This window comes from Hippocampus zosterae, chromosome 14 (assembly GCF_025434085.1).
Source record: "Hippocampus zosterae strain Florida chromosome 14, ASM2543408v3, whole genome shotgun sequence".
Lineage (NCBI taxonomy): Eukaryota > Metazoa > Chordata > Actinopteri > Syngnathiformes > Syngnathidae > Hippocampus > Hippocampus zosterae.
Window position 1 is genome coordinate 11,351,542 of NC_067464.1, and position 12,733 is coordinate 11,364,274.

Sequence of the window (12,733 nt, forward strand, 5' to 3'; positions counted from 1 at the left end):
TAACCCAGAATCCTGAGTGCAGTCGTGAGTGGCCTCTGCCAGAAAACAAAGAAATGTCTGCCATCGGCCTGAGGTAAAAGTGGCTGCTCTTGGGGAGGCAGATGTGTCAGGGACAGGACAAGTCTTTTGTGCATCACTTTGGGTGTTGCTCTGCCTGACAACATTCCGGAACTGGGGCAAGCCTCAGACAGATATTCCCCAAGCGAAGGTGGAAGCATTTTATCCAAGATCAATACTCCACAAGGAGGTCAACTCAAACCCTGGGGGTATTCTCAACTCCTCCTTCGAATGGAGGTTGTGCAGTCAAATCAGTTGACGTAAAAAAGCAGAGAACGCAAAAAGGCTTTGTATTTAAATGTTCGACAGCTACTGACAGAAACCGAAAATTTTTTTTGAAATGCCACTCCCACCTCGGGGCTGTTTATGCAAGACCGTTTCATAAATGAAAACAGAAAAGCTCCAATTTGGCCAACCATTTTCCAAAATGTTTAACTGTGAATATGAGTGAGTGAATGTAAAGGAGGGGGGGGGGAGGAATTAACGGCTTTGATTAAGTCAAATCTTGGTTTCATGATATTCATTGGTTTCATGATATAAACTTCCACTGGTATTACTGTGTCAGGTTATTGATTTCTTAGGTCAACCAACCACTTTAGAGGACGGTGTCAGCATGACAAAATGCATGCATGACGAGCATAGGTCTACATCATGCTAATACAGGTATAGAAAAAGCAGGCTATAGTATTTTTTTTTTTGCATGACATCATAAAATATGAAGGGACTTTGTTTCCAAATTATAATAACGTCGCACTGACACACAATCCATTCAATCTACATAACAGGATGAAACAATCACCACCGCTGCCATTTTCAGGTATTCGTCAACAATGGCTTTCATTTGTAGTTCCGCGGACAACCTCTCGTTCTTCTGACAAAATATTCCCACGTTCAAATTGATTGGGCTTCGAACAGGCCTGAGTGGAGACGGAAAAGTCAGACTTTACAGAAGCGCAAAAGGGGGTCGTGATACAAAGCCCAACATCCTCTTACTGGATTAACAGGTTTTTACCACTGTGGTTTTACAAGCACACACACACACACACACACAAGCTCTATGAAATTGCACCTAATAACCACTTGTTTAAGATCTTGAGCCTAATTTCTCATGTTGGATGCAAATTGAGGGTAAAATTAAATACTGTGAGGGGGGGAAAAAAACCTCGGAGGTTGCTTTAAATCGAGCGACCCAGTGAGTATTAAATATGAGGCATTTTATCCAACCTTGAATTTTGTATTGGACAATACATACTTTCCCAACATTACTTTGTGAATGTAATGCGTTATAATGTTAATGGTTTTGTTCCGACCGAGCAAGAAATATACTTTAACCAAGAGCAACGACCAGCACGTCAACCAATGTAAATAATGTATGTGAACAAACATAGGCAACACATACTTTGTGTCTGATTCCTTTTGTGTCAACAACTTCAGTCGTGTTACTAGATATCTATTTAGTTGAATGAATTCTAGTTTTCTGACACATTTAGGAGAGAAAAAAAAAGCATCCCAGAGATAAGACCCTGCCCTGATTGCTCCACAACTTCTATCTCCCGTGCCCATTCAAAGCAAACCGGATGTTGAACGCCATCTGGTACAACAGACTTATGCATTAATCACATAACACAACCCAATTAATCCCCTTCGTTAACAAATTGCACAGAAGAAAAACCTTTGTGGAAACCAAACAGACGCAGTGTCATCACTTAAAGGATTTGACTTCCTTGGAAATAAATCCAGAAGGTTGAAAGGAATTTGAGAGTATAGTATTATCATCTTCTATAGATTACTTCTTCAATATAAAATTAGGCGCTAAGACAGAAGACGCAATCTTTTCAAATGACGTGGCTCCTCACAACGTGATAGAACACCACTACGAGCCCATCCTCAACCGTCAGGGTAAAAAGTTGAATATACATGTTAAAGGGCTTTATTCTCACCTGCTAGACGACACAAGATATAGAGACTGCATCAAATGAGTGAAAAATACAACCAATGCAATGGTAGTCATCCAGTTACTTCGGATTCTATATCGATTCATTCTTTTTTTTATAGTGCTTGTATATAAACATAGAGACAAAATGGAAGAAGAACCCCCTCCCCACCATCACCACCCAAAAAATATATAATTGGAAAAAAATTCCGACTGTATATGGCGAGAAACCTTTGATTATCAATGATGGCAGCACAGAACGTCCCTGGAGTGAACGAGTATGCGTTGGCTGTAACGTTCCATTTTTCGGCTACAATCAATGACATCATTGCTCAATCAGCAAATCATGACATAACAGCCGATCAGCGATTTTGCATACAATGCTAAATAGCTGACGATGAGATCCGCGCGCAAATACTTCACAGAACTGTGAAAGGTTTACAAACATATACAGTACAAGGGGTGGAACTAACCACTTGTTTTAATCAATTAATATGTCAATTATTTCGTCAATTGAATCGATGAATCAGATTTAATTTGTAAATTTCCATCACCTTAATATATTCAAAAACAGGGCATCATTTCCAATTTTACAGAAAATGCAGAAAACATTTCTGATTAGCTTGGTGGTTTGGTCCACAACATTATATATTGGGTGTAAAAAGTTAATGTACCCATTTTCAATTTTTTTTTTTTTTTTACGGAAACCTAGCATACCACAATGAATGCAAGCATTCCCCAAACACTTGTGCTATTTCTTCACCACCACAGGCAGAAGCGACCGGTTACAATCAGGCCTTGTGTCGGCTGAGCCCGAGCACCGCTAGGTCAACGTCAAACAACAACAGTTGAGCAGAGTCAACAGCGACACTTTGAATCAAAGCTGCCCAATTCTATTCAAACTGGTTCAAAGACCATCAGTAATGTCTGCCCGACTTCACAAACTCAAATGACACATTTTCCTTCAAGTGAAATAGAAATAACCCCGAAAGCAGATTAATTATAAACCAACAACGGTGATGATGTTCACGGTGCACGCTCCAGCCTGAGCAGGTGTCTGCCGGTGTAAAAATACAAACGGAGGCGTGGAAGCTCAGACAGTTTAAGGTGAAGCTGTTGACACTGAGCCCAGATGCGGATTAGCCTCGGGTAAAAAAGAAAGAAGTAAAAATGTTGTCTCACGGGAATGTTTATACAGTCTGAAGGTGGGAAGCCCAGAGAATCGCGGAACTACTGAAGTCATTTCCAAATGTGACCAACAATTTCGAGGAAAGTTGCTCATAAATTCAAATCGCCTTCCAGCATGATGTCACACCTTCAGCAATCTCAGTTAGGAGAGTATTAAAGGATTAACCATGCCTTTTTTTGTCTTTTTTTGTGTGGCTTATTTGCCACACTTACTCCAAAGTGAGCAGAATCACAACAAAGAGTGTTTTGGAGAAGAAAATAATATGACAAAGTACTTCATTTGGTTTTGCTTTCTTTTTTTTTGGAGATGGTCTTTTGCTATTTCTTCCACTTTTATGACAGTTAAGAATGCTGAACTGTTAACAACGGCAATACTCCAGTGTCAACATATGTCATCGATTTTTGATTGTTTTTACATTTTACTAAGAGTTACCATTGTAACTTTTTTGCACCATTGTCACTTTTTTTCAGACCAAATATCAGCACTTACATTTGAGTACTCGTCAGTACATTTTGCTATTTTGATGAAAATGGCTTTTAATAAGACATTCTCAGTCATCATGGTACAAATTTAAAAAATAATGATAATTTGGATACCAAACCCTTCTGGATTAAAGATGAAACATACACAACAAATACAAGTGCAATTGCCTCCCATCGGTGTTCTTTATCAGAGGTTTGTCTGCGGTTTGCTTGTTTTACAGGTAAAACATTTGCAGAGAGGAAGAGACCAACTGGCCCACGTCACCTGACGTCTTACAGAGGCGAGGCAGAGACACACTAACACACATATACATACAGTACACACACCACCAGCTGCCAACCAACTCATGTGGGAAATTCTATTTTTACCACCGGGGTTGGGCGAGGCTCGAAGCCGTGGAGCACACAAAGTCGGGAAACTCTAACAAGGGAGAGGGACGCCGACAGGGAACGAAACGGAAGCCCCCACCTCCAGAAAACCTGCATGGAACCAAATAATACTGTCGTGCTAAAAGTGCTTCTCTGTGTACACACAGAGAGAATGTAATGCAACCGTAAAAAAACGGAACAGCAGCATCATATTTGCACAGTGAGGAATCTTGTTAAGTCAGTATAGAAACGTTTCCACTCAGTGTGTGTAAGCAAATCATCGAGTTATTTGAATGTTGCGTACACTCACTCATGAGGTACACTTGCCCTACCTAATGGGATCCAACACAAGAAATCTGCGTTTACGAGGATAGTCATGTGAACTTTTGATTGATACACATTCATTTGTACAACATAAGATAGGATGTCATTAATTCCATTCTCATGGATTAAACGTGGGTTGCGAAAAAAAAAGTGCATTTTAGGTTCAAATCAAGACTCCAAATTGTCCAGAGCTGTAATTGTGAGTGTGAATGGTTGTTTGTCAACATGTGCCCCGTGACTAGCTGGCAACCAGTTTAGGGTGACCCTGCCACTCACCCAAAGTCAGGGATAGGTTTGTGGAGGACTTGTTGGTCACCCTTGGAAACATGCTTTTTCAGCCAGACTAGAATAAACTGTAATAGCATATTCACTGCAGTAGATGGCAGTGGCACTCTTATTGTCAGAGTGTGTGCAGGTAGTATAAACAATGTTATTACATATTTATATTTCTTTTGGATTCATAACAATTTCATCTACAAATGATTTTTATAGTTACAGCGGAGAATTGGGTGGGTGTGAAATATGATCTTCTTCCTGCGGGTTGTAACAAAAAATAATTGACAAGCACTGCTCTACAGTTAGCCAAAGTGCTACTCTTTGAAAATGAGTGGTCTAAAAGTACCGAAACAAACTTCTCGAATGTGTTGTTGGCATGCAATATGGCAATGCATGGCATTGTGGGAAAACTAACAGCATTCACATGAGCAATGAGTATTTTAAAGTAAGCCCGAGTCAGGTTATGTGTTACGATTCCACTTAATTGGTCCCAAAACTATTTATGAAAAACATTCTTTGGCCAACTATCGTTGCCGACAATGTATATTGTGTGGTAGGATAATTACTTTATCTTCCACTAGAGGGCAGAAGGTACAAAATTAACCTGTGTATCAACTTTAGTTTGGTGATGCGTCGAGAGATTTTTTTTTCCCAATTTATTAGATGTAACCCGACTGAATAAAGGTTGGGAAACACCACTGGATGAAGATGGTGTGTTTGCGTTCCCAATCGGTGCACTCACCTCCTCCAGTGCAGCTACGGTGTTCCTGCAGTGGGGCATCCTGGTGGTAAAGTTGGAAGCGGTGGGTGACTTGTAGTCCTCATTGGTCTCCACCACAAACTCAGATACAGTGATTTGGTCAGGCATAATTAATACTCCCAATACCTTTCCCCCTTTTTCTGCCGGATAAACAGGAGAAGACGCGCTCTTTTTCAACTATGCCTCCTTCTCGTTTCTGGTATTTAAAAAAAAAGTTTATAGAAGCGGTAATAGAGTCCTTGGCGAATTCGGCTGGCAGTGAACCATGTCTGGGTATATCTTGGACAACGCTCGGTCACTAACACGGTGCTCCACGGGTAGATTTCTTAACCTCTGGCTGCCTTTCAGTTGAAATACCGCCACTCCATTCGGGTTAAATGGTTGACCCTCGATTCGATGTAGGCACTGAAGTTCCCTCCGTGAAGTCTATTGTCCTCCCTTGTCTCCAAACGTGGGACCTTAGAGGGTAAGAGGAACTCACGACAGTGAGCCTCCGGAAACAACAAGAAATCGCGTTCATTCGGAGCGCAAGACATCCACAAAGGTAGAGGAGGGGGTTCAATGGACCGACAGCAGCCAATAGGAAACAGGAACTAGCAAGCGGGAGCCAATCAAAATTGGCATGGGCGCGACTTTATGCTACCTTCAAATACCAATTTAAATGATAGTTAATATGCCAACTATGTGGACATCTCCGGAAGACGATCAAAGGGAAATTCCGCTGATCAATATCTATGTTTTTATTCTTGTGTGCTCATTCCCTTATAACGTTGTTTATGTTAATGTTTTACAATCCCAAACGTTCTATTTATGGTATTGGTTACGCCGTTTTGTTGTTGTAGTACATGAATGCCTCATTTTAGTGACATTTTGGTTTAAAATAAAAATACATTGATCGAATGGCTGAAAGCATTCATTAATTATCTTCTCTCCATCTTTTACTCTTTTACCTCATTATGTCAGAATACTGTCGCTAGACTCGAAAAATTCTTCCTAAAACTCCTAAATGTTTTATTAGATATACTGTATAGATCATTTTATCATTCGCACTGGGGATTTTTTTAACACTTTGGTTTATGGCTTGCTGCTATGATCAAATTTCCCTGACAATGTGGAACATATGTTTTAAAAATCCTAATTAAACATATAGCATTCAGTACTTCATTTCTCTCGTGAGGGGAATTAAGTTAATGTACACTTCCTGTATGTGCTGCCCTATGTATTGATTAGTGCCTGAACGTCTCACCAGAGACAAAAACAACGATGTTCATTCATTGTGATGCACACTTCTGAGAACAACGAAGAACAGGATAAACAGGATCTACTACCCTGATGCTGTAATTATTACTCATTGTGTGCTGTTATTTATTTTTTCCCCCTTGAACAAACTATGGTTACAGAAGAGCATTGCACACTGCTTGTAACTATTTACCAGACCTATTTTCTTCGCTCTGTGTACTATGCATTTTCCTTGGGTTTGGGATTAAAAAAAGATGTTTCCAACCCAAGGCAGGGCAACACATATAAATAGTGTCAGAGCAGCCTAACCGGACTTCAAATCACAAAGTGGGCAGTGTTCACACATTTTTGCAGTTCTGCAGCATATCCTGGCAAGCTACTAAATTAAGCGCTCTAGATTTGGACTAACACGAAGGCCTCAACTGCCTTGTGAAATTAAAATGCACATACACACACCCTGACAAACATCTGCGATCCAGATTCACAGTAGCTCGGTTAGAGGCCAGCAGAACGTCCAGCTTTCCATTTGTATAGGCTTCCGCGTCAAATGGCCTAAATTCGGTCATGCTTTCTTTGTCTTTTTTGTTTTGTGTGGAATACCACCCTAGATGGATTCCCATGATTAGGACGACTGATAGCAAATAGGAAAAGTGTAATCATCATAGGACAGCAAATTTAACATCTCGCAACATAGGAAAGAAAGGTTCTGGTTGCTCAGTACAGTGTATGAGACAGACTACCATACACGATTTTTACAGGTCAAAGTTTATGTCAACAAAATGAAATTGTAAAAATATAAGCAAGCTTCTCTGATCATTTTCATGCCAGTCATAAACCATTGCTCGTTATTTCCAAGGGATATTTATAAAACATCAAAGTGAAAACTCAACCAGTAATATTGAATTACTTGAAGGACTCTACTTCACATTTCTCTCAGTGAGACTACATTGAAACGTTTCCCCAATCATCACTTGCATGATGTAAATGCATTTACTTCTTCCATTTGTGGGGATGGGAATGTGTCATGGAGGAGCTAGCTTGCAAACCATAACATACATTCTACATCAAGCAAAGTCCAGTTTAAACTTGACACAATTATTGGCACCAGGTACATACAGATTGTTTAAAATAAACACACAACGCGCATGACATTCTTGGCTTGCAACACACCCACCTCGTCATGAGGTTCCTATGGGTGCAACAGAGTCTCATGCTATAGGAGTCTGAGCAAAAATTGTCAATATGTACTTATAGGTCATGGCGTTGGTACTTTAAAGTACCAACGTTGGGAACTCATTCATTCATTCATCTTCCGAGCCGCTTGATCCCCACTAGGGTCGCGGGGGATGCTGGAGCCTATCCCAGCTGTCTTCGGGCAGTAGGCGGGGGACACCCTGAATCGGTTGCCAGCCAATCGCAGGGCACACAGAAACGAACAACCATTCGCACTCACACTCACACCTAGGGACAATTTAGAGTGTTCAATCAGCCTGCCACGCATGTTTTTTGGAATGTGGGAGAAAACCCACGCAGGCCAGGGGAGAACATGCAAACTCCACACAGGGAGGCCGGAGCTGGAATCGAACCCGGTACCTCTGCACTGCGAAGCCGACGTGCTAACCTGGACTACCGGGCCGCCACGTTGGGAACTATTCCTCCATAGTATAAAGGTATACATTAGTTCCCAGTGAACAACTGACAGGGGGTTTTAATATCCTGATTATCTCATCTTAGGATAACTAAACTTACACCATGTTATTTTTGTAGTTTGTGTACTTACATTCTGACATTATTATTTTTAGTTTTTTCTAAGTACAGGTACATGCAAAATTGTCCTGTAGTCTAAGAAAAGTACTACACATCAAGCGCCCCCTCTGGTGGACATTTGAGGGCAAAACAGAAGCGCACTCAAAATTATGAAGTTTCACTCATTTAATGTCACAAACATTTTCAAACAACAAATGGGTGAAAGTGACAATGGCGGAGAGATAAAAATAAAAGAGGACATAGCGCAATTTCTTTTCTGATATTATTGGTCACAAATACAAAACGTGTGCTATTAATAAATTCAAGTCTCACATATTAAGGACCAGCGGCCACATTTCAAAGAATCGTACCGTATGAATGCCTTACTACATAAACATGATCTACCGCTTTGTGGCATATGTTGTACCAAACAACTAAACACTTGAAATACTTTGAAATAAATACAACCACTTCATTTTTTTGCCCAGCAGATTTCAATTTGAACTAAAATCCAAATCAGATTTGCTTGTGTGGTGGTCAGTGGATAGATATTAATATGCTATTAAGGTAGTATCTACTGAAAACAAACAAACAAAACTTTGATTAACGAAAAAGAGTTGCATTCGTCAGTCATGGTTGTTTCCCTTTACTAGTTTTACTTTTTGCCCGCCATCCTCACGACTTGTCTGATGCAAGTGCACAGTCAAAGGAAGCTGAGAGCACCTTGCAGATGGACTGAGCCTGCTCCTGTTTACATTAGAAAAGGAAAACAGCCAATCAAGTTTTGCCTTTTTTTATTGCACGTATACATTCATTTGCTGGCACTCACAGAGCTGCTGCACTGGTACACCCAAATGCTGCACCCCTCCTGTTCAGGGTCGGTGGTTTTGAGGGCCAGGAGGTTCTTCCCAGTGCCGAGCCCATCGTCGTAGCACAACATGCGCATGATCAGGTAAAGAGGGTGGCGGTGCAACACATCCTGGAGGAATAGCATATCAAAATAATCATTGGAGGAATAGTATATCAAAATAATTATCCTCATAATAATAATGATGATTTTTATTATTCGCTGCCCTCATCAAGTCTTTATTGCCACAAAAGAAATGTTTTTTTAGGTATAATGGGTGTAAAAATGAATCACTGAACAACAAATGGATTGAGAAGTGTAGTGATTTGCTGCCTTCTGGTGGTATCAAGAAGAAGTTACTCACCTTTTTGTCTGTCAATTTCTGCTAGATTATCACTATTCATGGTAGGGTTTGATCACTTAAACTGTAATGACAGCCGATAGAATTGAGTATATTGTATCTTCACAAAATCAATGCTCCGTTTTTACTGGCTGATTCATTTCGTTTTTTAAAAAGAAGTGAAGCACAAGAAAATAAAATTAAAAGACTGACGGATATTACTACTTGTCACTGGCAGACGAGTCTCAACAAGAACACCAACAGATGTGATTTTGGGGTATACATTACATTTAGCTGCTTTATCACAGATGTGGATTTATTGTTCCTATTTAATCAAACTGTAGTGAGCAGCCAGGAAGGATAATTTTTTACACCGTCCTCCGTCAGTGGTGAGATTAAGTCAAATTAAAAAGACAAATAAACTACTGGCTAAAACTTGAATTTCTAACACACAATATCGATGAATCGATGACTCCCTTCGCTTTGTTATAGAAACAAGAAGGACTCACATACTGGTCGAGCGAGGCCACTTTCACTCCGTGTTTCGACACAACCATGATCATTTCTTCATCTCGTGGCACAAACGGCAGCTTTCCATCTTGCTAATAAATAAATAAATAAATAAATAGGTAAGTAAGATTAAAAAATATGTACAAATAAAGTAGAATAAACATGTTAGGTACAAATATGCAGTATTTAGGCAATGACAGAATTTTTTATCACGTTGCCCTTATACACCACCACAATGGAATTGAAATAAAACAAGATATGAATGAAGGGTAGACTTTAGCTTCCAGAGGCAATTACAGTTCGGACTGTAAACCTGGCATTTGAACAAGGGTGTGGAAAGATTTCATATCCACTGCACATGAAGGGGGGCAAAATATTTGCCACAATACTACTTAGAATCAAATAAAACTTGACCAGTCATGTTTTTATAAAGGCCGGTTTGATTTCATACAACTCTTGTAATGTACAATATTGGATTAACTTTTTTTTTTTTTTTTACCTGAGCGGCATCAATGTAGTTGATGAGGTCAAGAGGTTCCTGGAGCTTCTTGCTCATGTCAAACTGCAATCCCTCAATGGCTCCCACATATTTTACCCGGAACTCTGCACATGTTTCAGATGTGTTGTTTCCTAGGGAGGTCATACATGTTGGCATCAATAAAATAATAACTGATTTAATAAAAGATCGGGATGATGTAATCCCACTTACCCGAGCTCTTGGTGGAGTCTGTGTCGAGGCTGGCGACTGTACTGGACCTGGATAGTCCCCCCAAACTGGAGTCTACAGACTATGGAAGAGACAGAGTTCAACCCCACAACATTAGGTACATTTGCATGGTACAATGAGATTCAGAGGAAGAGATGTTCTAAAAATAGTCTTCTTACATGTTGCACATCTCTTGTGCAACATGTAATAGGACTGCGTTGGGGTAGTTAATATTTGTCTGGTGGGTGGACACTCATGTAAAGTGTGTCCGGTTACCGTACCTTACTTTTGGTGCTAAAATCACTGCTCTGAGAGCTACTGCTGCTGTGGCGTTTTTTCACCTTGCGGAACATCTTTCACTTTTGCATCCTGGACCACCGCATCCCAGCCCACCTCCAACCTAAGCACCACCAAACATTTATTATGGAAGACAACAGAATACTTCCTATTTTGTTTCACAATGTGTGTTTTATTCAGTATCTTGTTTTCTTTATGGAGTGCCTCATTTTTACACTTTGTGTGCCAAAATAAATAAACGCAACTTACTATTGAGTTTAACGGTGGAACAATTTACAAAACTGTCAATTAATTAATAAAACATTGAACTAGAATCTGAAATAATTGGATTGAATTTAATGAATTTCTCGATTGCTTTCGGTGGTTGTTTTTTTAGTTACATTTAATTATCTTTTTTCATACACTTTTATTTCATGACAATCTGGCACATTGAAAAGAGCCATAAAATGAAATGTGAGAGGAATATATCTGTCAAAGTGACCCATCAAGAAGTGGTGGGCCTGGAAGTGTAATTTAAAACAATAAAATGTGTTTACAAATGACAAGATACAAATAAATAAACATTTGGAATATTAACTCATAATATTTTCATTAATTTGAATTTGCTTTGATTCTAATTAAGATTTCAGTTTGCACTTCAGGATGGATAATTACTCTTATACAAATAGTGAAAGTTTCAGTTTTAAATGGGTTTCAGTTCCTACTCCTTTTCAGATATAAAGTACACAGCGTTTCGGTGAAATATACTCTATATTGTTATGCGTTTGTTTTTGCACTACATGTTTGAATAAAGGTTTAATTAATCAATCAGTCAATCAACCAAATCAGAAAAAACTAAAACACATAAATAGGCTCATTTATTTCCGATTATTATCATCATAATTTGATTAGCCTATTGAAATGCAATTCAAATTATGATGATTTAAAGGGTAACTAAAGTCACAAACGTGTGTTCCAATAGGTTTTATGGGCCCCCGCGAATCGAAACAAAGTATTCTGATTCTTAATGTGTTGGGGAATAAGAATTAAGCAGGGGACTGTTCCTGCAGACCCAAAGTTGCCTCGTCCCTAGGTGGCCATAAAATATTTAAGAGAGTCACATATCTGTTACACCCTTGCAGTTAGCTGCAGTTTAACATATATTCACAAATTACACGTGATAGCGTGGATAAAGCTGTTATAACCAGCGTCTAAAATTAACGCAACAACCGAGTAAAACCATTGAGTACTATACTCGCCACCCACGCTCAACGTCGCTTTCGTTTCAACACTCAAGTTGACTAACTTTCACTGCGCTGAAAGATCGCCGTTATTAAAACCAATCCAGCACATGCATACCTGACAACAGTGTTGGCGCGTTAGAGTACCATTTACATAATTTGGTTAATCTGCCTGCCTGCAACAGGGCGTTTGTCGGCTCTTATTCACTCTCAGTTTAGCTTCTCTAGTAGTTTCACAGCCTCCGCCCAACGCTTCTTAAAGGAGACTTACCCAACTTTAGTCGATGACGGCGCTAAAAGTAGACTGCTGCCGCAGGTGCTGAACATCAAAGCAACGAAATTGCACGTGTCTTTACTTCTAATATATTCTTAAGTATGCGTTTGTCATTTTCCCTAAAATATTATCATTATTCTGACACGGAACTTATGTCCCGGAAC

At 39.6% G+C, this 12,733-nt stretch overlaps 2 protein-coding genes across 5 annotated transcripts in view; both read right to left on the bottom strand.

Moving 5' to 3' along the window:
- Positions 1–5,945, bottom strand: part of asap2a (ArfGAP with SH3 domain, ankyrin repeat and PH domain 2a) — a 44,254-nt gene extending 38,309 nt beyond the window's left edge. For 2 of the 4 annotated variants that reach the window (XM_052086181.1, XM_052086180.1), the window contains exon 1: positions 5,373–5,945. In XM_052086181.1, coding sequence (XP_051942141.1) covers positions 5,373–5,498 — 126 coding nt within the window. In that variant the 5' untranslated portion in view covers positions 5,499–5,945. The remainder of the gene's footprint in view (positions 1–5,372) is intronic. The other 2 variants (XM_052086182.1, XM_052086179.1) reach the window with 1 other exon arrangement.
- A 2,598-nt stretch (positions 5,946–8,543) lies between these two features.
- Positions 8,544–12,557, bottom strand: itgb1bp1 (integrin beta 1 binding protein 1). Its single transcript, XM_052086235.1, has 7 exons — positions 12,414–12,557; positions 11,060–11,178; positions 10,782–10,860; positions 10,572–10,702; positions 10,072–10,164; positions 9,205–9,354; positions 8,544–9,122 (listed from the first exon to the last, which is right to left on the bottom strand). Exons 2-7 carry the CDS (start codon positions 11,129–11,131, stop codon positions 9,051–9,053), a joined length of 597 nt encoding a protein of 198 aa, XP_051942195.1. The 5' UTR covers positions 11,132–11,178; positions 12,414–12,557; the 3' UTR covers positions 8,544–9,050.
- Positions 12,558–12,733: the final 176 nt, after the last annotated feature.

Bases quoted from the DNA above. Each gene is read 5' to 3' on its own strand.
- itgb1bp1 (XM_052086235.1), bottom strand. From the start codon at position 11,131: ATGTTCCGCAAGGTGAAAAAACGCCACAGCAGCAGTAGCTCTCAGAGC. The intron at 10,861-11,059 runs GTACGGTAACCG...TCTCTTCCATAG, and splicing joins ATTTTAGCACCAAAAGTAAG to TCTGTAGACTCCAGTTTGGG. The intron at 10,703-10,781 runs GTAAGTGGGATT...TGACCTCCCTAG, and splicing joins AGACTCCACCAAGAGCTCGG to GAAACAACACATCTGAAACA.